Below are 24455 nucleotides of genomic sequence, written 5' to 3'. Positions count from 1 at the left end.
AATTTGGTGAACTGAAATTTGTGTATGTGGTGGTCACAACAAACAAGAGCAATCTCTCACCAGAATAGGTAACTCTGTATCAGAAGACAATTCCATATATGGAACACCTCGATACTGCTTCATCGTATCTTTCTGATCAGAGGTGGAAATGTTGCGACTAGAAAGTTGTTTTTAACCACCTTAACTTATTTCATCATATTCCTTTGCTGTTTCCATTGGTGCATGCCTTTGTCAACAGTTAGTTAACAGCTCACAGAGGGGACAACACAATTTGCTACACTGTGTTCCTGGTGAGCTTTTTGTGTTGATGTCCACTTCCTCATTGTATTTCAGTCACATAAATATGGTACTTTCAGAAATTGTCATTTCGAGAATATCGCATATCAAGGTTAGTGATCAGTCAGATTTTGACTGCTTCAATGAACAAAGAGAGATGTACCGACATTCTAACTGCAGATCTATTGTTATTGCTGTCTCTAGCTTTTGTGGCTTAAATACTAATTATGTAAATTGAAGGTGGGGAGGGGTAAAAGGAAAGGGAAGAAATGTCAGCTGCATCAAGACTTTATGTGGAATCAGCAGTGATGAATGAAAATGTGTGCCAGACTGGTACTCAAACCTGGAATCTCCTGCTTACTAGGCAGTTGTGTTAACCGCTGTGTCATCTGGACACAGTGTTGGTTGCAACTGTGGATACTATCTCAGTGTGCCTTCTGGCCGACCCACAGTCCCATCAAGCACCTCCTATCTGCAGTCCCCATCTGTGTTCTCCATGACTGCTACTTTGGGATTCCTGCAGGGGGTCGAATGTAATTGTGCATTCACACTGAAGGTGGTGGATTCATTGCTAGTTGAGGCGAATCAGGTATCTGAATGTGTAATGTCTGTTCTTTCGGACTACTGTTTGATTTTATTTGATGAGGTAATTCATAATTTTATCCGTGGGACAAGAAAATTGGCAGGAGGATTTCTGACAATAATACAGAAACTTAATGTAATATGGAATAAAGAGATCTCTTGTTGCCAACATGCATCAAAGGAGCGAACAAGAGTGGTGCGAATCATATGAAGTACACAGTTAAAAAATTGGAAGAAAAGTAGTTACTAATATGCATCAGACACTTACCAGAAGGTTATAATGACAATTATTTTGTATAATTCATTTGTCTGATAGTGGGTACATGTGAATGTACTTGGTCAAAAATCAGAAATGTTATTAAATATATAGTACCTTACCTGCATGAGGACTTTTATTCTGGTTTCAGGTAAAAGTATTGTTCCTGTGTTTCAAACTACAATGTTACTTATATGAAACTGAACATACATTAATATTACCTTAAAATTGTTGTTGTTCATGGTATTTGTGTGTTTGATTGCCTACCTGCTGTTCATTCCCACACTGTATTAATTTTAGGCAGTCACTGTTAATGTTCCATCTGCCTAAAAATAAACGTGTGTGTGTGTGTGTGTGTGTGTGTGTGTGTGTGTGTGTGTGTGTGTGTGTGTGTGTCAGTCAGTCAGTCAGTCCTGAAAAACAAACAGAAACTACCTTCTCGAACTGCCCTCCACCTACTTCACTAGAGTATTTGAGGACTGAAAATATTTGCCACTTATGACTTCATAAGAGGGAAAGAAACGAAGTTCCACCAACAATTTTATGTTGGTGAAACACATGAAAAACACTGTCAGTGTGTAAAGGCCTGTCTGAATTTGAAAGTGTTACACCTTATTACAAATGTTTCCTCATCATTTGGTCATGTTCTATTATTCTGTCCCCATTGTGTATAACTGCACGTCTATGCAACTGAGAGAGTGAAATGATGAAAACAGTGTTATGAGAAATGTTTTACATCCCTATTAATGTATCTGCCTTTATTTATTGCCCTACCCTTGCAGCAGCAGCTGCAGCTGCTGCTTTCTCTTCCTTGATAATGTTATCCCATAGCATTCTGTTATCCAACTTTGTTTGAACTTTAAATGTGACTCCCATTAAACTGTCCAGGAACCCAAAATCTACTTGATAGTGGAATGAAATCTTCACCATGAACCTGCTGTAACAAAATCAAAATTTTGGAGTTGCATGTTGCTCACAGTTAAGTGGACTGATTTTTCATTTGACTGTTTACCCATTGTACTTAATTCTATAACTTTTTATGGGTGTATCACTGCTCAATATTTTTGTATTTCCAACACAACAAGGCTGTAGCCTTACCATGAAACACAGCCCAAGCCATCATTTTCTAATGGCTGCACTGATCACATTTCATGAATTTTTTCTCACTTGGTGAAATTTTGTTCAGTCAGCATTGAAGTTTTGCTCCAGAATTCTTGATTCTTGATTAATTCTATAATTTTTCTTGGACATAGTTTTTAATGCTGTTTTAATACTTACAATATAGAATAATTATTATTGTGAAAGTTTGAGATACCCTGCAGTTATTATAGAAATAATTCCTATATAATCAAAAATGGGCCTATGAAAATCATTACTGTACATAACTGAGAAGAATGATAATACATGAAAATTTTCATACATTGGTGAAATATGCTTACCCACAATTTCAACTGTTGTTACTTACTGCCTATATTCAGGATGTTGCTTCCAACACGATCTGTGGAGATGTAAGTGGTCTTCAAGTTTTCACAGCATGTACAATTTTGATACTATCATACAGTGGGTGCTAGAGTTGATATTAAGTGTCTGTTCTCAAGAATTCTAGTTACAATGTAATTAAGGAGCACCAAAGCTCAAATCCCCATCTGACCATCCAATTTATGTTTTCTGTGATTTATCTGAATTAAATAAGTCAAACGCCAGGATGGTTCTTGTGGAATGGCACAGCCAATTTCCATCCCTATCCTTACCCAACCCAAAATTGTACTCTGTCTTGAGTGACATCGATGTTGAAAGGACATTAAACTGAATCTTCCTTCCCTGTAGTACAGTATCGATACGTCTTAAACCTGTTTGTTACTCCTACCATCTAACAACATGAGAACTTGCTACCAGCACTTTGTTAGTTCAGTAATATTCTTTCATGCTTAACTTCTATCTGTTTCCTTTCTTACTTGCTGACCACTACTCCTCTTACATCTGTACCCAGTACCAAAACTTCAGTGTATGCAAAGTCATAATGTATTTCCCTTTGTAGAATTTGTATGCTGATAATTGAGCTTGCTTCACTCTCACAGTATGCACTCCTCTCACCCCCCCCCCCCCCCCCCTACCCTCATCAAAATTCTCAGACCTTCCTGATCTGTGAGAGGGGTTATGGGGTGGGGAGGGGGGGAGAGGGGCAATCACTCCTCTCTGGGTTGTATGAGTGTTTTCTACTTCTGGCATAAGAATACTCCAGTACATATTGTCTGTGTTGCTCAGCTAATTGAGTTGCTTCTCAGTAATAGTTGCAGTATAACAAAATATTTAGTTCATCTTGTGAAACTTAAGGTGCCAGTGAGATACTTTGCCTTCAGTGTTTACAGGGTTAAATTATGAAGCAAATCTTCATATACTGATAACACATGTTGAAAACATTGTCTGTTAGTTTCAAATATCCTAAATTGTTTCTTATTTGTGCTAAATGTGTGTTACTGGTGTGAAGTAATTAAGTAATGCGCTGTATGTGATAAATAACTGCCAACTGCATGTAAAATACCTGGTTTTGTTAATATATACCCAATTTCACCAGTGTGGCCTTTAGATATGCTAATAGTCAATTATTTCCTTATATCTGCAAATTCTAAAATTTAAAAATTTTCTGTATCATTAATGTTGCTAACAATAATAACTAGCAGTTTTTGCCAAAGTTTGGGACAATTTTCATAACTGATTTTTAGAAATGACAAGTTATGTTCCATAACAATGAAACTGCAATTTAATTTTATTGATATATTTTCTCTGGCTTTTTGTGACAAGCCTGCCATATGTGTCATCAACAAAGTAAGTTGATGTAAAATATAAAATTATTAATGAGTGTACACTCAAGAATGTGGGATGATATATTAAGAGGAAGTTGATTTTAGAAAAAAACAGTAAATTCACAGTATTTCATCCTTGCACTTTAGAACATAAGTGAGCTTCAAGAGGAAAGGATAATCTCTCTTAATAGACATAACAAGTAACATTTTCTTTTTTGATTAGTTTTGCATCAATTCTAACTACATCTAACATAATTGTTGGTAATGAGCACAAACCTCAACAGCTCCAACAGTGACTTTAATGTGCACTCTTCTAAAGTAACATGTTTGCTTTTGTTGCCTTGTTGATTTCTTCTGTAGGAACATATCAGATTATGCTATGTTTACTCTTTATATTATTTATTGCTATCTTTTTTCACTTCCTTGTGGAAGGAAACATAATGATAGTATCAATATGATGATGTTTTATAAGAAGTACAGTATGTGTTCAGTAATTAACTCTTCATTAATATTATTCAGCAACTTTAACAAGTATAATTCATATTTATTGTAGCTGTAAACTGAGATTGAGCTTTGATGAGAGCTGTTGTATGCTTCTGTAAACTGACCTAAGTTTCCCTCCCACGTTGTACTGTGTTTAAATGTCAGATTTTACCTCAGTTTTTAGGACAAAATTTGTCCATAAACAACTGTCATTTGGAGAAAAGGGTAGATATATTTTAATGAGGTAAATTTAAAATGAAAGAACACACAAAACATGACTTTAGTTTTGAGATATCTGTACACTGTACCTCTTTCAGGTCCACCAGGCATGAGTCCTATGAATCCTCGAATGAACCCACCGAGGGGACCTGCGATGGGCCCGATGGGTCCTGGTTCATATGGCCCAGGCATGCGTGGACCACCTCCAACTGGTACATTGGGCCCCGGAGGCCCCGGTGGTCCAGGACCAGGTGGCCCAGCAGGACCTGGTATGCCACCTATGTCAATGGCGGGACCGGGAGGACGACCTCAGTGGCAGCCCAATACATCTACAGTAAGCACACATGATTATTGCTTGTTCACTTCAATTAGTTTTGCATGGCAAGTCTTAGTCCTTGTGTACACATTAGATTTTACAATGGGATCTTTGTTTTTGAATTTGTGTTGAATAAGTGAATATAAAATAATTTAAGTAATTTGTGACTCTGACACACAACATGACTAATAAAGGCCTTAGCCTGCAACTGACTAAGTACGGAGTTACAATAAATGAAGATGCTACTTAAGAAAATAGTCAATCGGTGACTGGCGTTTGAAATTGTGTACACTCGATCTAACTTTTCCCATCTGATATGCTAAAAAGCACAGTTACTGGTGGAATTACCTCAAGATAACATGCTAAGGTGCAGAGTTAATCTAAGCAGATTTTAAATTCCTATCCACCTTTGGCTCATTAAAAATGATTTTTGTTTGATGTGTGTTGGGTAGAGCTTGACTATCAGATCAACAATGCTAGACATTCCATAATTCATTTTATTTTTTTAATACTGCAGTACAAGAAAAAGCATAGCAGTAAGGTGACTTGACATTTGGTTGTGTAAGGTGCCTCATGTTATCAGAATTCTGAAGGCCACTTGATTCAAGTTTCACTACTGTACAGAGGGCATATAATGAACTGTTAATGTAACAGGTATATCAGCAATGGTAAACTACAAAGTCAACAAAAGAAATTGAAATTAAATTGAAATGCATCTGTTTTCTCGGAACTCTCTAGAAAAACTTCCTGTCATGTTGGGAACAATGTTCACGGCCTCAGTCATTAATGCAACAAGCTCTTCACGGCCTCTAATGCACAGCCACTGACTGGCTGCTGTTTTGTGTCAGTAGTGTTACAGTGGTATATTTCTCAAAAATGGTTTTCTGACACAATTAGCTAGAATCGGTATTTCCTGTCTAAATTAGAAATTACCTTCAAGTTTTTATTTTTTGCACCCAGTGTGCATCATACATTGCAATTGCAAATTCCTGATGTGAGGTAGTTACTAGGAAATAATATTGTTCTTACTAATGTTGATTTCCTAATTGTGCACATAACATACTCTAAATAAAATTTTTCCTGTTAGAGGCATAATGAAAACAGCAAAAATACTGATATGCTGGTGTTGAATAAAACAACATGGACTTCTTGAATAAAATTGCATGTTTGCATTTGTTGTTATGCAAGGTTTTGTGCTCCTTCCACCAGTGAATGGTTCTCTTTGCATCCACCTGGTTTTCATTAGCAACTGTCTCTAGTGTTCAACCATTCCCGTCTTGTCTAGACATGTACTAGGATTTAACTATCACTTTTATGGTATAATTGTTGTTATTACAGAACTGTCTTCTTTGATCATGTCTGCCTCCCTGTGAGTTACTTTTCTTTCTATTGGCTTTAGCAAGTCAAATTTTACCATAAACTTGGCATGCTTTAGTTTTGTATTTCCTCTCTAAATTTTCGATTGGTACTGGGAGCACAAACAAAGTATGCACAAATAATTAATCCTCCTTGAAAATCATTAATAGCCAACATAGAGAGAGATCCACACACCAACCTATTGTCTGCAGTCATGTTGGTGGCTCAGGTGATGTCCCAAGTTATCACTAAGCAAAAGGAAAGAAGAGAAAATAATATTGTGTTGGAGATAAGCTGAAAACCAACTCCACAAATCAGTTGTTTGCACAAGGTTATTCATATTATGTCATTTAGTCCTGTCATGCTAGCCCTCCATTACTAACTTATATTGTTTATATTTGTTCTGTCTGTGCTTCTTTCCTTTGTTTCACTGAAACTACCTTAGGTAAATCACCTCCATATATAAGAAATTTGTGACATTTGCGGCAGATAAAACAGGATAAATTATTGTTCTTGTGTTATTGATGTGAGCTCTTTGGTGACTTAGTATTTTGTTGTTTCCCTGTTTTATGTGAGACTGTCTCACAGCTCTCTCTCTCTCTCTCTCTTTCTCTTTCTCTTTCTCTTTCTCTCTCTCTCTCTCTCTCTCTCACTCTCTCTCTCTCTCTCTCTCTCTCTCTCTCTCTCTCACACACACACACACACACACACACACACACACACACACACACACAAATTGTTTTTAGTAAGTAATTCTTATTTTTATTATTCTTAAAATTTCTAAATAGACATATTGTTCTAATACATTTCTTTTTGTTTACAGCCAATGAATTATTCCTCTTCATCTCCTGGAAATTATGGGGTATGTATCTGTACTGAAATACAATTTAATATAGTTGCTAAGAGGAGGTGAACAGAAATTATATTGCTTGCTTTGCATTGTATAAAGAGTTAACTTCCCTTACGTAGCATAATTAGATGATTATATGATGGGTTTCTGGGTGGAAAAAATGGGCTTGTGCAACCAACATACATCCTGCAACCAAGGAACTAAATTTTGCCCCTGCAGCTGGTATGAGCTTAAGGCGTTGGATTGGTGTGGAGGTGGAAAATGTGAACGCTATTTTGTTGAGAGCCACATGTCAAGATTCTGGGTTAATTCACAATGTTCCACGACTGGTCAACTTTGATAGATGATGGAAAGAAAACAACTATGCCACTTTTGAATTCACATTTCTAAAAAAAATATTGGGAAGATTAATGTGGCAAAATGCCTTCTAGCTGCACCTTCTTTTTCGTTGTCATCCAATTTTTTCTGCCTCAGAAATCTTTATTCAGTTTCAAGAAGAAGAAAAAGTTACTGCACTTCAAATTTAGACTGCGTGATGGATAGCACAGTTCCTAGAACCTACAAGTGTTCTCCATATCCTTGGAAGTAACAGCACTATAGGGGAATGCCATGACTCATCTTCTCTTGTCCCTTTTTCCTATAATGGCATCTTAGTTTTAGTGTAGTAGTGAAGCACAGCAATTACATTTTAAGTAGCATCCTTTTACTTTGCCTTACAGTCCCTAGAAGATTGTTTCTATGATCTTCTTAAGGGACTGAGAGATGTTCATCACATCCAGTAATGCTTCTCTTGCTTTGGGTAACTAATGGCACCTCTTGTCAAGAAGAGGATCACAATAAAAATAGGTTATATCCTCTTGTAATAACAGATTCCAAAAATTTTCTATATTTTATATATTTCTCTTGAAAGAGCTCTAAAATTTGTAAGTAACATCTCAACAGGATAGAGCCAGGATAGTGCCAGTCAGCTGCAGAGAGAAGTGAAATTACCCATTTCTTCCATCTTTCTCTCCTCATTTTTTGTGATGAGTGTCTCTCAAATGATCCAGTCATCAAAGACCTGCTAATGTACACTTGCACTTCAAAGTGGTATGTTTTCCTTGTTAACCTCTTAAAACTGCTCACCATAGCAATGTTAACTACCAATGAATGTACATCTTAGATGAGTCTTTTGCCAAATCTTCAATGGTGGAATATAACTGACAGATTTCCATGTCGATGCCATCCAATTATTTAGTAAACTGTTGAAGTTAGTTTTCCTTACCAGTAAATTGCACACAAAGTAGTAACTAGTTTTCCTTCTTGTAACACTCATGTATTGTTATGGTGCATTCTTTCCACATGTGGCCCAGTATATCATTTGCAGCTCTTAAAATTCTCACAACTTTTCAGTATCAGGCTGAAAACGTTTGTGGAGTCTGTCTTGTAGCATCACCACACACGCTACAGTATGTAAATGAAAATCAAACAAATTGTTGTATATAAGATTCTAAGTTCAAATGGTTTTAAAGTGGCTGAAGTTGCTGAGATATGTACGTTACATTATGAGAATCGCACAGTTTATTTGGTCAGCAGTGGCAAATAACTTTCTCATACACAGTCTTTGTATTTTTGATAAAGTGCTGTATAAGACTACAATATGTACTGGATATGATACATTTAGTAAAGATGAGTTTATGTGAGACAGTAGAATGTTGCAGTTGATTTAGTAAACATCATGCTAGAAGAGTTTTTATGAGATTACTTGTAGTTAAAACAACAAATAAGTTAGATAATTCCATTATTTTTGTGCCATCAAAATCTTCTAAGAAGTAGACTACATACATTTTCCCTTTCTACATAGGTAGAAATACAATCTGAAACTGTGAACAATCTTGCAGCTAGATGAAAAACTAGGAATAATGTAGAAAATAGCCTTAGTAACATAGAGTATTAAAGTGTTTTGTATTCCTTGGTGCCTGAGGGTGAGGACCAGTGCCTCATAGACATTGTGACTGGTTGTGGTATGAACTTTTGATTGAAGACTATTCCATAAACAAATATTAAAGTCCAAAGAGTTAATTCATAGGTAAGGGAGGTTGGTGTCATGTTTCTATAGCAGCTTGTTTATGTCAGGAAGTTGAAGTAACTAAAAATTGCTAATCATTCTTCAAAGCACAAGTGTTTGGGAATTAAATCATAATATTTAAGATTTAGCTATTGATTTGTAATCTAAGTTAAAAATGGCACTGGATAATAAAGAGCTGTATTACCTTTTACTAAATATGTTCGATTGGTCATCAATGTGACAATTTTCATGAACAAAATGATCATCTTTAAAAAAAATAAACCAGAACAGCTGTGTATTATACACCCCATGCAATTTTTAACATTCATCAAAGCTGGTGAACATCATGTTGAATTTTTGTGATTGCACTCATTGTATTTGAATGAAAAGTATTTTGGCATTCTTTCCATAATATGCAAAATACATCATGAAGTGGCATATTTGGATGAAGAAGTTTTTCACTCTTATAATAATAAGAATATAATAAACATGTGAAATTATCATTGTTTCTTGTGTCATAGATATGTTGAAAATGGTTTTCTGTAAATAATTCTGGATTGGATCACATATAGATGATAAATAGTTTATAAATGTAAATACACAAAATAGTTAAAATATTTAGATCCCTGGATGAAAGTTGGCATGAATCCCTAGACTTAATATTACACATATTTCTAATAATTGTTTTTGAAGTAATAATATCATATTTACACTGTTTGCATTCCCCCAAAAGATTATTCCATATCTTACAATAGATTCAAAATAGCTATGGTAAACATCTTTTCTGATGTCAGTGTCACTAGTGTAGAACAATATTGTCCTCGCAAATGCAAGACTGTTTAGCTTGTTTGACGGTGGCTGCTTTTGATTGTATGGCTATAAGAACTGTTGAAAACTTTGTCACACAGGTTTTTAAATATTTGCAAAAGTGTTACTAGTTGTGGGTTTGCTAGGTACTTTGTAAAGTAGGTAGAAAAACAGTAGAAAAATACACCTAGTGGTGAATCCGATGTATAGAGCATTCCCGAAGTTTGTCCATCCATGGTTGTTATAGGACAGTGTGGCTACACCAACAGTTCAGTATCTTGGCATAATGAAAACAGCCCCAGTTTCTTGATGTGGCCACTTCAGGTATTGGAGCTGATTTTTGTAATGAAATTACTGAATTTGTCATATGCATGCAATGGTAACAGTAATGTATGATTTCTTCCTCTGTTACAGGGACCACCTGGTTCTGCAGGACCCCCAGGACCAGGAACTCCTATAATGCCTAGCCCACAAGGTAAGTTTTTGGTGTAGGTATTAAAGATGCGGTGCATTTGTTTATTCATATTATCATAAAATACTGTCAGTTTTAAGTAATGAAGTGGTGTGTTTGATACTATTTTCGTGTCAAGTGAAAATGAACCTAACTTGTGTTAGTGATAAATGAAGAGTCTAAATTACATTTTACAGCTATTCAGAAACAATTGGAAACAAAGCAGGTTGCTGTCTAAACTGATAGATCAGAAATGGTAATTTTGCCTGAGGAAAGCACATATTTCTCTTTTTCTCATTCCACAATGTTTGTGATCGATGAGGCACAGTCAGTTTTGGTGCTAAGGGTGTAAAGCAGACATATAGCCAAAAGCGGGAGAATAATAGTGGTTTTTTTTTCTTTTTGCTGCTGCTGCAAAGATGGAGCAGTGCAAATGAATGTACAGGACAATATTGTCACACACAAAGTGTGTTTGCACATCTGTATCTTTGGAGGGTGGGAAGAACATACGTAGATGTGATACTACTTTTATTGAATTTAAAACAGAGGAACCTAGTTTAACTTCATAGGTTTCTAAGTCTAATAATAATTATAACATACTGCTCACATAAATTTGGATGAAAATTATGTAGATAGTTGGTTTAGAGTATAATTCATTAATGTGAATAACAGTAACTAATTATTTTGACAATAGAACAGTAGTAAACAAATGCTTGTGCTGTGTTTGTTCTTCCCAAGAAATAATTCTTATATAATATCTATTACAGTATAATTGCCTTCTTATAATGAGTCACTATGTGTTGTTAGACTTACCTGGTGCTTTTACACCACTGCTATTTTATCTTCAATTACTTAAACTTTTTATGACTTTTTCTGCATATGTGTACTTGGTTTTAAGACTGTAATGATGTTGCTATGATAAGAGCCACAGCATATAATGCACATTACAACTGTGATGACATTCAGCCAAACATGTTGCAATAAATCGTCATTTATAAAAACAAATACAAAAAAATCATACAAAGTATAAGAAGATAGTGACTGGTTATGGTAAAGACTATAAGAAGATAGTGACTGGTTATGGTAAAGCTAATTTCAGCACAACTAATCTATCTTTCTGTGAAGACAACCTAACATGTTTGGAATTGGTGTCCATGTATGTCCCTAATGTTCCTTTCAAAATGAAGTTATGTGGCAGTTACTGTTGTTCTATAGATGTGTCTGCTGTTTCTTCATAGATGCAAATTCCTATAACCTTTCATTTGATTATCTGGTCTTCATTTCAGTGTTGGGTGTTATTACATGCATAATCTACATCCTACTTATATATTAATATAGTAGAATCATGGCATTTCAACATACTGTCTTCACATTTCACTGAGACATACCTAATTCCACATTTTTCGAGACAGGATGTAACTTTACATATTGTTTGGTGTGAATCAGGAAGACCTAGCAGTTTTAGGATTTTGTTTGAAAGTGGTCAAATTATTATTAATTTTGTGTTAATTGCTTCCAAAATTTGAACTTCTTGTTAGATTCATAGATACACTAAGAGACTTAAAAAAATACACATATAAAAAAAAAAAAAAAAAAAAGTTTTTCATCACATCGGTTGCGAGAGTTCCGGAACCTGTACAGAAAATTGGAATAGAGATCAACATAAACATCATTTCTGCCCTTTTATTGCTCATGAAAACCAAACATAGCTTATTGTACCACCAAACACCAAAATCTTGAGAGGTGGTGGTCCAGATTGCTGTACACACCAGTACCTCTAATACCCAGTAGCACATACTCTTGCATTGTTGCATGCTTGTATTCATCGTGGCATACTATATACAAGTTCATCAAGGTGCTGTTGGTCCAGATTGTCCCACCCCTCAATGGTGATTCGGCGTAGATCCCTCAGAGTGGTTGGTGGGTCATGTCGTCCATAAACAGCCCTTTTCAATCTATCCCAGGCATGTTCGATTGGGTTCATGTTTGGAGAACATACTGGCCACTCTAGTCGAGCAATGTCATTATCCTGAAGGAAGTCATTCACAAGATGTGCACGATGGGGGTGCGAATTGTCACCCATGAAGATGAATGCCTCGCCCATACACTGCCAATATGGTTGCACTGTTAGTCGGAGGATGGCATTCACGTATTGTACAAACACATCTCCGATGATTGTCTGGTTGAAGGCATATGCGACACTCATCAGCAAAGAGAATGTGATGCCAATCCTGAGCGGTACGTTTGGCATGTTGTTGTGCTGATGTGTTCCATGTTGCATGGCATCATGGTTGCAAAGATGGACCTCGCTATGGATGTCGCGAGTGAAGTTCTGCGTCATGCAGCCTATAGCACACAGTTTTAGTCATAACATGATGCCCTGTGTCTGCACAAAAAGCGTTATTCAACATGGTGGCATTGCTGTCAGGATTCCTCTGAGCCATAATCTGTAGGTAGTGGTCATCCTCTGCAGTGGTAACCCTTGTGCAGACTTAGCAAGGCATGTCATCAACAATTCCTGTCTCTCTGTATTTCCTGCATGTCCGAACAACATCGCTTTGGTTCACTCAGAGAGGCCTGGACACTTCCCTTGTTGAGAGCCCTTCCTGGCACAAAGTAACAATGGAGACACAATCAAACCATGGTATTGGCCATCTTGGCATGGTTGAACTACAGACAACACAAGCCATGTACCTCCTTCCTGGTGGAATGACCGGAACTGATGGGTTGTCAGACCACCTCCATCTAATAAGTGCTGCTCAGGCATGGTTGTTTACATCTTTGGGTGGGCTAAGTGATGCCTCTGAATAGTCAAAGGTACTGTGTCTGTGATACATTATCGCCTGTCTTTCCGATTTCTGGGAACCAGGGTGATGCAAAACTTTTTTTGATGTATGTATTAAGTTCTTGGGCAACTATTTTAATAATTTTTCTGTGAATCAACAGATAGTTTTTGAAAATCTGTAAGCTGTGAGGAATAGTTAAGGACAGCAATCTCAATAGTTGATACTCATGTTTAGAGATTTTACTTAGGAAGAAACCACTGATAGCTACTGATCTTTATTCGTCATCAATGACAAAGTAATCTGTGTACAAAGTTACAAACTGTGTACAGCAATGTTGCCAAATATACCATCAAATTGGTTGATTTCTGATGGTTTTGAGGTTATTTACACTGTAACTTTGATTGGTTTTGTTAGATTGCATTGTTTGTTACAGAAGTGGTGAGGTATATATATAATGAATAAAACATACCAAGACCACAAAGGCTGTGTGTACTTATATTTGCCTGAGACAGATATAGTGTCGGAAATAACACCATGTTTTTTAAATCTCTATCTGAATATACAAAGTGTGCAGGTGGAGTTTTGGACATAAGTTGATGTTTCAAAAACATTCTACATTCTTCTTATTTAATGTCAGAGATTTTAACACATTTTAAGGATGTCCATCATTATGAATGTCTGATAAGGATTGAGATAATGATTCTAATATATTAAAGGTCAATTCTTATTTTCTGACAAATTAAATTGCACATTTTTAAAGCTCTAAATTGAAATATTAAAAACAGAAACAAAATAAAGGAATTCTACTAAAAGATCAAAATCAGATTTATTATTCATCATTCAAAATTAAGTTGCAAACACTTCAGACATTGACAATAAAGTTAAGACAGTCTACAGATCTAAAGCATATCTTTAAAAATAAACATCCATCTCATTTCAACTGGTGTATAAGTAATTGCGGAACTTGTTTTTGTATTGTGTTGTATCTTCATCAAGGACATTTAAGAACTACAAATATGTTGCTACTGTTGTTGTGTGGGTACAAGAATTTCACACATACTCCCCTTGCACCAACATTTGTGGCCACTCCAATGTACTACCTCATATGTTCCTTGTTTCCAGATGTGTATTTGTAGTCCACAAAAAGAAAAGCCTCTTCTTTCATCTGTTGATGATGGGTCATTTTCACTTTTATTACTGCTAGAAGCAATATCACTTGTTTGTGCACTATTTTTGTCTTCCTAGAAGTCATGGCCCATAACTGATTTCCCAGGAGGAACATTTAGTTTGTGATGGTGCGAACTACCAGGTTTACTTGGAGGATAATGAACTACTTTGAACATTTCTCATGCCTCTGCATTACTTTGCAAGCCCTCCTCAGTATCAGGCAATTTCTGTAAGACATGATCTGGATCAAATGAGATTAGGCCTATGATAAAAATAAAAAAAAAACCTCTTTGTTTTCAGTAGGATTAGCTGAAATCTTAGTCGGTGTCGGCTTCAGAAGAGATGGAAAAGCATCCTCGGAAATGGTTCCATGAGTGTACTTCTTCCATTCAGTTAATTTTGCTCCTCTCATTGCTCTGAAGAGGATTACATCCAGTGGTTAGAGGAGATGGGTGCTATTAGGAGAACAAATCTCAACACCAAGAATTGGTTAATATAGAGTAATGAAGTGAAGTTGTCATCCACTGATGTCCCGTAAGTGCTTCGTTAGAGATAGATCTGGGGATCACGTAGGCCAAGGCATCATGTCAACACGCTGTAGAGTATTTGGGGTGAGCATTATCCTTTTGGAAAACACACTCTGTAATGCTGTTCATGAATGGCAGCATGACAGGTTGAATCGCCAGTCTTATGTACAAATTTACAGCCAGGGTGCATATGATAACCACAAGAGTGCTCCTTCCATCACATGAAATCGCACCCCAGACCTTAACTCCAGGTAAAGGTCCAGCGTGTATAGGCCACAGACAGGCTGATTTGAGGTGCTCACTTAGTCTTCTTCTAACCAACACACGACCATCACTAGCACCAAGGCAGAACCAGCTTTCATCAGAAAACACAAAAGACCTCCAGTCTGCCCTCCAATGAGCTTTCACTCGACTCCATTGAAATTGCAAATGGCAGTGATTTGGCATCAGGGCAATGCATGCTATAGGGCATCTGGCTCAGAACTGTCCTTGAAGTAACCGATTTATAACAGTGTGTTGTGTAACTGTGGTGCCAACTGCTGCTTGAATTGCTGCTGCAGACGCAACATGATACATCACAGCTGTACACCAAATACAATGGTCTTCCCTCTCAGTAGTGCTATGTGGCTGTCTGGAGCCTGGTCTTCTTGTGATGATACCTTCCCCTGAACACTGCTGCCAGCAGTTACGCACAGTGGCTATATTCCTGCCAAGTCTTTCTGCAGAATTTGGAAGGGACATTTAGCTTCTCGTAGCTGTAGTACACACCTCAAAACCAATTCAGCGAGCTGTCAATAATGGTGTCTTCATTGTCATAGAGGCATTCCTGACTAATATCAACACACTGTGTCCAATCTCAAAGGTAACTAATGCTCACGACCTTTACAGCATGTATTTAAAGCAAATCTGATTTGCATCCTCATAGTGGAGCAACTAGTGCCACTCTCACATAACTGGCATGAAATCTGAATAATTGTCATCTTTCAGATGTAGAAATGTGCCTACTAACTTTCATTTATCTTGCACAACTCCTCCTTGGTGTTGGGATCTTCCTTTGCCATCAGTGCACTTTCTAGGCAGTGTCCGAAATCACTGCACACAGTGCCCACTTTTGTGAAACCTGTTGTTATTTTATAATTCTATATGAAAAACTTGACAAGCTTGTACAACAGCTATCTCAATGCTGTAGACTACTGATCTTGTTGACAGCTGCTGTTATAATACTTTCCACCAGTTGCAACAATAGAAAGTTTCCCCTTGATGGTAGTGTGTGAACTTTCAACAATGAGACTGTTCATCAGATATTTAGCTAGATAAACATTAGACCCAAAATAAAAGTTGTGGCCCAAAATAAAAGTTGTGGAATGCAGGAAATACAATCTCATGCTTAAAATAATGAGAAGTGAAAATTAGCAGCAGTTAGTTGCTATGCAGTGGGAAAGAGCAAATAAACCATACAGTCAGAAATTCCCACAGTGACGAAACTCACTCTATTTGATGGTACCTTTGTTATTTTAATGTTACCAGTTTCAGAATTTTAATAAGGAATTGTCATAATTGGCATAGCCAGTAACACACTTATATCTCTAAAGATTACACTGAAATTTGAAATGTATGTGAGGGTAAACCTAAAATGTATGGAGACTTTTTCTGTGGATAGTGGTAACATGAATATTGATGGGACCAGTAAACAAATTGTGTTACCATATCATATTAGACACTACTTTCATAACTTGATCAGCAGGTGTAAAAATTATTGTGCAGTTGTGGTGTTTCTATGATTCTGGTGCCTATGCAGTAATGATTTTGTCAATTTACTCTTAATTTTAACTTGTGTAACTGGTATTTACTTATTTGAAGAGCACCCTATGAAAGCTGTTTACCTATTGCAGTTGCTTTAATAGTAGTTGTTTTTCCAGCTGAACAATTCAGTGTGACCAAATACAAAATTGGTTCTACACATGTTGTTGTTAAACCTCTCAGTTCTATAGTATGTAATATTCAGAATATAGAACCTTCTTACCTTGCACACTTTGAGCTAACTATGGGAAAGTGGGGTAGCTACTTCTTAAGTGTAATTTATTAAAACTTAGAAAGCTAGTGTATCAGTGATGTTTGCACTTCGCATGCAATAGGAAAGTGCATTAGAACTTAACTGGCTGTTAGAGGGGCCTAGTTTTGACTGAAAACCATATTTCAAATAATGTTGGTATTGACAGTGATGATGTAGATTTATGTAAAAATCCTTGAAGCTACGTCATCTTTTTGAAAATGCCATGTTCTGGGAAGTATGGCTTTGAGAACTTTTCCCTCCTTTCTAAAGTTTTGCATGTAAATTGATTGTATATAATATGAATTGCTAGCATCAATCTAAAAGAATGTACTAAATACACAAGACTCATTACTTATCCTGTATTTCCAGAAACTGTTTCTGTAACTGATAGTAATAAATGTCTGCTATTGTAATTTTTCATGTTGAGCACTCAAACTGAAATACACTGGTTACAAAAAATGAGCTCAGTAAATGTACCTAAACTAGTTGTGGCTGTGACAGTAAAATTTAATTTGTATGCTGACTTATGTCAAGGGCATTTTTGTGTTGAAATTATCCATAAAATAGCATGGCTTATTGTTAGTAGTGCATGTTGTGCTCATTTTTAATCTCTTTTGTCATCTTTAGTTCATAGATATTCCAACACATTTGTTAAAATAATTGTGAGTCACGTAAGAAGCACTGATTGTATTTCTTTCTAGGTTCTGTGGGTCCCTATTCCCCTGCTAGTCACCGAATGCCCACTCCCAGTCCTGTGACGAGACAAGGTGAATACTGAATATACAAGACAGGCATATCTGTCAGGCTTACATGACTTGCCCTAACCCATCTATTCCAATATATTATGTATACATAAAGGCAGGAAGCAGTTAGTTGTCAAATGAGAACATCTATTGGCCACAGGGATAGCCAAAAATCCATAGCAACTTTCCTGAGGTTTCAGAATCAATGGAACTTAGTAGTTATATTCTCCACCCAATTTTTTTTAATTTTTTTTTTTTTTTTTTTTTTTTTAGTATAACACTGTACTTCAACCTGAATTGTAGCACTGAGTATGCATTAATAAAATAGTGTTATTTCTATAGATACTTATGTTGAAATAGTGTGATCTAAAATCCATTGGGGAAGAAAACTATTTATTTGTACAGTCTGCCTTGTATAGTGTGATGACATAGTACAGTACTAACCAAAAGATTATTAGCTCCCCTTCCAGTTTAGTGAAGCCTGTTCTAAACCAACACTGGAAAACTTTTGAAATGCCAGCTTATTAATCAAATCCTTGGCATATTCCTGACCCCATAGTGCTAAACAGCTATTGCATTAGAATGCATTGTATTCGTGGAATGAAATTTTCATGAAGTGAAATGTCACTTTGTCCTCCCTGTTGTATTATAAACTGTTGCTTTGCATCTAGGTCTTGCTCCTACTTTTTCTATAATGTTAAAACATGGCATAAATGTAAATCAGCTTTTGTAATATGTAAGTCATAGTTTGATGGTTTAACAAAATAATCTGAGAACTTTGCACTGTCTAACAAGTTAGGTTAACTGCAGTGACAGCATCCTTTTCTAGGATAACATTTAATTTAAGGTTACTGACACATTCTTCACTCAATTATGACTTTGAATATATCCTCTCTCTCTCTCTCTCTCTCTCTCTCTCTCTCTCTCTCTCTCTCTCTCTCTCTGTACAGATTATCTTTACTTTATGCATGGCATTGATCCTCTCTAAATGTATTAACTCCTGTAACATATTCCTTTGCTTATAACAAATGTAAATCTGGGTTATGTTGTTGCCGTGTATCATATTAAAATAAGAAACATTTTTATAATTTCTTGGAAAATAGTGGGAGCAGAGCAGGTACATTCCATAAAGTAATATAAATATAAAACAAAAGTAAGCAAGAACGAAAAGTCAAAGCTGAATCGACCTATCATTACAGCAGCTTCTAATGTGATCATGTGTACAAAATCTTATTAGGCCATGTCTCATCTGGAGATTGCTTTCCTGTTTTAATTTCAGATCTTCTCCATTCCACACATTTTCCCCATTAGGTAATGATAAATTTAACTTAATGTTAGGGCATCTCATGTAAGATATAGCTTTTACAACTAATTAATTAAAATTGATATAACAGTAATCTTTAGTAGTAAAATCAAAGTTTATTTGTGTTATTTATAAAGTTATGTGTCAGCTTATATTAAATGATGCTCCTTTCATTAACAGTTCAAGGGTACTATGTTTTACTATGCATCTAGTTTATGTTTCATTTTCAATTTTATATAATTCTTGTTTTTAAGTGGGCCGTTGAAGCAGGCAGTTGCATTTGTGACAAAATTTTTGGGTTTATTGTTACATGAAGTAAGTTTAAGAATGAGTTGTATTAAAATTATACTCATCTGACATGAATTAATTGTTTCACAGATTCTTCAAATTCTGGTGGTGAGAACATGTATACAATGATGAAGTCTGTCCCCGGTGGAAATATACCAGGTGTAAGTAGAAAACTTAAGGAAGATGATCTGTTTCTGATAATAAGCCAAAACTGTTAAATTCCTTCATTTGCTTTTACTTTGCTAGTTGTTTTATGTTACTTTTGTTGCAGGATTTCCCCATGGCCACTGGTCCTGAGGGTGGCCCAATGGGACCAATGGGACCTAATACCATGGGGCCAGTTATGAATGGTGATGGCCTGGATGGAATGAAGAACTCCCCAGCCAATGGTGGTCCTGGCACACCACGAGAAGACAGCGGAAGTGGGATGGGAGACTACAACTTGGGGGGCTTTGGGGGACCTGGGGAAAATGTGAGTATGAGTGCTGGTGGCTATTTCTCCGAGACGTAGTGCCAGATACAAACACGCCGAGACATGGTGTCTTGCCTAAGGAACCGTCCTACGTTCAAGAGTTTGCTTGCCAAGTTTTCGACTTATCTCAACATCGCTAGATAAATAAAATAAAATTTTTGAACTATTTTTAAATTTAATGTAAGGTATTTCTTAGATGTGGGCAACATACGTGAATGTACACTCTGACCATTAGACGTGTTTGATTCCTAGTTGTAATCATGATTGTGCACCTTAATGTCTGGTGCTATCATTTTCAGTTTTTTTTTGTTTACGTTTTTGCTTTCTATTATTTTGCCATGACATAACTAATCACAGCTAGACTGTATGTGTGAAAACACTGAAACTTGAGTTATAAATTAGTATTTGCATGTGAAATATTTGTTGCAGGAATGTGAGATAATGTTTCACTTTAATTCATATGCTGTGGAAATATTTCAGAATTAAATTAGCCATTTGAGTTTCTGTGCTGCTTACTTATTTGAAGCATTTTTTATAGACACTTAAAATAAATTTTGTTGGTCAGATTGAAGATTGTGTAAGTAGGGAAGTAGGGAGGAAGCTACGCTTTGGTGTGATCCACTTGCAAAATTGCTTCTTTTTTTCTCATTATAATTTGATAGGGGTGTTAAAGCACACCATACTGCTGCAAGATGGAATGCACTCTTAAATTTGTAATTGTGATGAAAATGTGTATAATTACTGAAAAAGTATTAAAGTTTGTGTTTAATTCTCAGTATGCCTCATGTTAATGCGCTTGCCCCTCCCTACTGCCTTCGTCACACAATTAACATGTCCGCCCGCCAAACTCACACGAAGCCGTGATGACGGAAGGGTGTGTTGCATGAACCAAATTTCTTTTCAAAACTCAACTTTACTTTGCTAATTTTCAATTCTGAAATTTTAAAATTCAAAAATAAAAATTCGGTAAAAATTTGATTTCTGTAGATATCATAAAAAATGTTGGAAGTTTGGACTGTGCAGTGAACACTTTCTTCCTTCCAGGACCAAACTGAATCAGCCGCCATTCTGAAAATTAAGGAAAGCATGCAGGAAGAAGCCAAGAGGTTTGAAAAAGACTCCGACCATCCGGATTATTTCATGCAATAACACCCCGTCCCAGGCCCATTCCTCAAACCTTTTGTGGTCCCAACAAATTTCCTTTCCTGTTAGTCTCCTAGTACCTTACCATATCCCACATCAAGCAAGCATCCTAGTCCTTTCCAGTTCCAGGACCTGCAGTCAGACAGAGGATCAGCTTGTTGTAAAATCAGATTGCAGTCTATAATGTTGTAACTTTAATCCTTATTCAGACACAAAAATGTACATGCTGGCTGAATTCTATATTGACAGAAAAATTTGCTTATGTTGTGGTTTCTCTTAAACTTCTTTGAAATGGAAATTATGTTGTGAAGAAAAAAAAGTTATACATCAGTCTTGTAGCATGTTCCTAAAGCTAGCAGTAAGGCTGGCAATCTGATTGAGTGGGTTATTTCATGCAGTGTGAATGATGAAACGAAAGTAAGTGTTAAAATAACTTTTCGTCTGTGTGTTTTTCGTGTCTAGTATTGATGGGTGTGTGATATTTTGTGTGTTTAGTGGTAAACTCACGCTATGTACTGTTGAACAGTGAGGAGCTTACTTGGATATAAGAACAGTAGTAAAGTATTACTCACTCCATGCGTCTATTAGCTCTATATGTCTAATTCGCTCCATGACTCTAAATTCACTCTGTGCGTCTAATTCGCTCCATGAATCTGAATTCACTCTGCGAGTCTAATTTGCTCCATGACTGTAAATTCGCTCCACGAGTCTAATTCGTTTCACGAGTGTAATTCACTCCACGAATCTAATTCCATATCCTTTCAACTTTGCCATAAATCCTACTAATTTCACTCATAAACTGTAAAGCCCAATAAATAGATCCAGTTGCATTATATTGTCAAAAATAAATAGATTTTAATTTCATACATGGGGCTCTATACAAGAAATTAAAATTTTATATTATTTGTACTATAACAGACTATCTCTTAAAGGAACACATTACTGTTGTGAGTCATCTACACCACTCCATCAAATTTAATCTTGTTTCAGCTACCCTTTTATGGTACTGTTGTAAATTTGTGAAAATTGTCTATGTACATTTTTATGCAAGATTCAACCCTCTGACACTTTTATATCACTGAGGCCCTTTGCAGATAATGTTAGTTTAGAATAAAATATAAGATTGTGAAATATCATAATTATTTTAGTCTCCCTTATAGTGGATGTGGTACTGCCTATGTGTTTGCTGTTGCCATTATCGGTAAAGATTTTCCACTAAAATTTAATACGTCATATAAGATGAAGTTGCTAATTAAGTACCATGTAATTGTTTTTTGCAATATTTATATGTGGAATTCGTTTAGGCTAAAATCTGTTGGGTTCATGCAGAAATGTCAAGTAACACAGGCATCATCTGAAGAGTACATGTATTGCTCCAGTAATCCGCATGTATTTATGTAGATTTTTGTAACAATAGGTTCCTCTCAAATAAAAAAAAATTAAGGTTGTTACAAGAGAATGGAAAATCTGTCAGAAAGGGAGAAGTTACTGAATAAATTAAGGTTACTATTAGGCAAGATGGAAATGATTCTTCATTAAATTGTTAATAATTGTCATATATCCAAATAGCCGTGACAGTTCAGTATTTATAAAGTATGTGTTAAATTGTTTAATTATGTTAGGGTATTTCTGTCTTGCCAGGAGGACATAGTTTTTAAAAAATGTGTGCAATGTAAATATTTATGAATGTATTTTTTTCCTTTTAATTGTAGCATCTGAATGTGAACTAACCAGTCTGTTTTATTGTAAATAAATGATTGTTTCTTCACATAGTGAGTGGAGCAGCTCACAAATTCAGTTCTTAACTTCCATTGTACTTAGAGCTGCTTTATATACTCTCAAAGATTCAACCTTTGTACAGTATATGAAAGGAACAGTGCGTGGAATTGTAGTATTTGTTCCCCAGATTATGAGTCATGTGGTCTTGCCAGTTTAGTTATACTAAAAAAATAAAAAATAAATATAATGTATGTGGTGTGCCCTTTGTGAAAACATCCATCACAACAGATGTAAAGAAAACAGTGTGTGCAAACCCAAATTCAATAAGTATTTGTCATTTGTGTGTGTGTGTGTGTGTGTGTGTGTGTGTGTGTGTGTGTGTGTGTGTGCGTGCGTGCGCGTGTGTGTGCGCGCGTGCGTGCGTGCTGACCCCACATTCATTGAGTATTTGTACATCATATCATACTGCGTCAGACCTGCATTGTAACTAACACAAAATGTAATAGCCTTTGCTCAAGTTTGCCCATTACTTTTTGTGAAGCATTGGTGTTTGTTAAATATTTTTTTAGTCCTCTGATTATGACTGCGTGATACACTCCATTTTTATCTGTTTTGCGTTATGTTTTATTTAATGTTGTTCACACTTTATAGTATCTTCGATGTGTAAATAATAGAGGCATGTATTATGATGTAAATTATCGGTGTCGCTGCTACTGTATATGTTTGTTTCATTTCCCTTTTGTTAATATTGTTATTAAAAGATAAGATTCAGGCAGGGAAACAGTTTCTGAGTTCTACACACACACTTGTCACTGTACCTGTGGCCATCAAATATAATGCAACACATTTGAGTTATTAGATTCTTATACTTTATTTCCTTTGCCATCCCACATCCTTCATTATTGTCTGCCTCTTCATTCTTTGATTTTGTATTTCAGTATACAGACCTATGTAAAATTGTCATTGATAACTTGATGATTGAATATATGTTGAGCACTGCGAGTTTTATTTGGTTTTAAAAACAATTGTCATATCTCAAACATGGCTAACATTGATATAATCATGAGTATCTTAAACATTAAAATCAGTTGTATAATTTTACACGTAAAACATACGAAAAATGTATGGACAGGAACAGGAGACTCATTTGACATTATTCAAGTCAGTGGAACAGAGTTGCATGGAAACAGTAGAATGTCGGTAGTGAGAGTACTTGGCCACATTAAAGAATTTCCACCGTAAGGAAGAGTAGAGAGAGTGATCAATGGAAACTGAAATTTTTACCTTTTGGATGTGTCTATCTCTTATGCATCCTACCCATTCCGAAAACCTATTTGTTAAAGATTTTCTGCAGAGGTGTGGAAATAGTTACTGATAGGCAACAGAGATGCCCAGAAAAGCTTCAGTTATTGCAAAAAATAGTCATATATAAAATATTTTTGTAATGCATAATAACATATAGTCTATATGCAGGGTGCCACATGATTTGTGGGTCTGTATACAGGGTGTCCCAGGACAAATGGGCAATACTCAGGGATATAACAGGAATGATTATTCAAAGTGTAGTAAAAATAGGCTCTAAAATGCTGGCCCTTAAGGGTTATGATCATTTGTTTACCTTCACTACTGTGAAGCACATCTCTTCCACTGAGAAAATGCTCGTAGTTTTTGAGGTATGCATTTTAGAGTCCATGTTTATTAGTCTTTCATACTTCGAATAATAGTTCCTGTCATATCCCTAAATATTAACCATTTCTGCCGAGACACACTGTATTTTTAAAATATTTCTTCAAGTTTTCTTTTTTAG

General features: G+C 35.9%; 1 protein-coding gene across 6 annotated transcripts in view; it reads left to right on the top strand.

Annotated features, from left to right (window-relative positions):
* Positions 1-23506, top strand: part of LOC126470368 (single-stranded DNA-binding protein 3) — a 377943-nt gene extending 354437 nt beyond the window's left edge. For 4 of the 6 annotated variants that reach the window (XM_050098180.1, XM_050098175.1, XM_050098179.1 and 1 more), the window contains 7 exons: positions 4719-4954; positions 7116-7154; positions 10411-10471; positions 17682-17747; positions 19405-19475; positions 19586-19786; positions 20831-23506. In XM_050098180.1, coding sequence (XP_049954137.1) covers positions 4719-4954; positions 7116-7154; positions 10411-10471; positions 17682-17747; positions 19405-19475; positions 19586-19786; positions 20831-20935 — 779 coding nt within the window. In that variant the 3' untranslated portion in view covers positions 20936-23506. The remainder of the gene's footprint in view (positions 1-4718; positions 4955-7115; positions 7155-10410; positions 10472-17681; positions 17748-19404; positions 19476-19585; positions 19787-20830) is intronic. The other 2 variants (XM_050098178.1, XM_050098177.1) reach the window with 1 other exon arrangement.
* The last annotated feature ends 949 nt before the right edge of the window (positions 23507-24455 follow it).

Source organism: Schistocerca serialis, chromosome 3, assembly GCF_023864345.2.
Source record: "Schistocerca serialis cubense isolate TAMUIC-IGC-003099 chromosome 3, iqSchSeri2.2, whole genome shotgun sequence".
Taxonomy (NCBI): domain Eukaryota; kingdom Metazoa; phylum Arthropoda; class Insecta; order Orthoptera; family Acrididae; genus Schistocerca; species Schistocerca serialis.
This window is presented reverse-complemented; position numbering and strand designations above follow the sequence as displayed.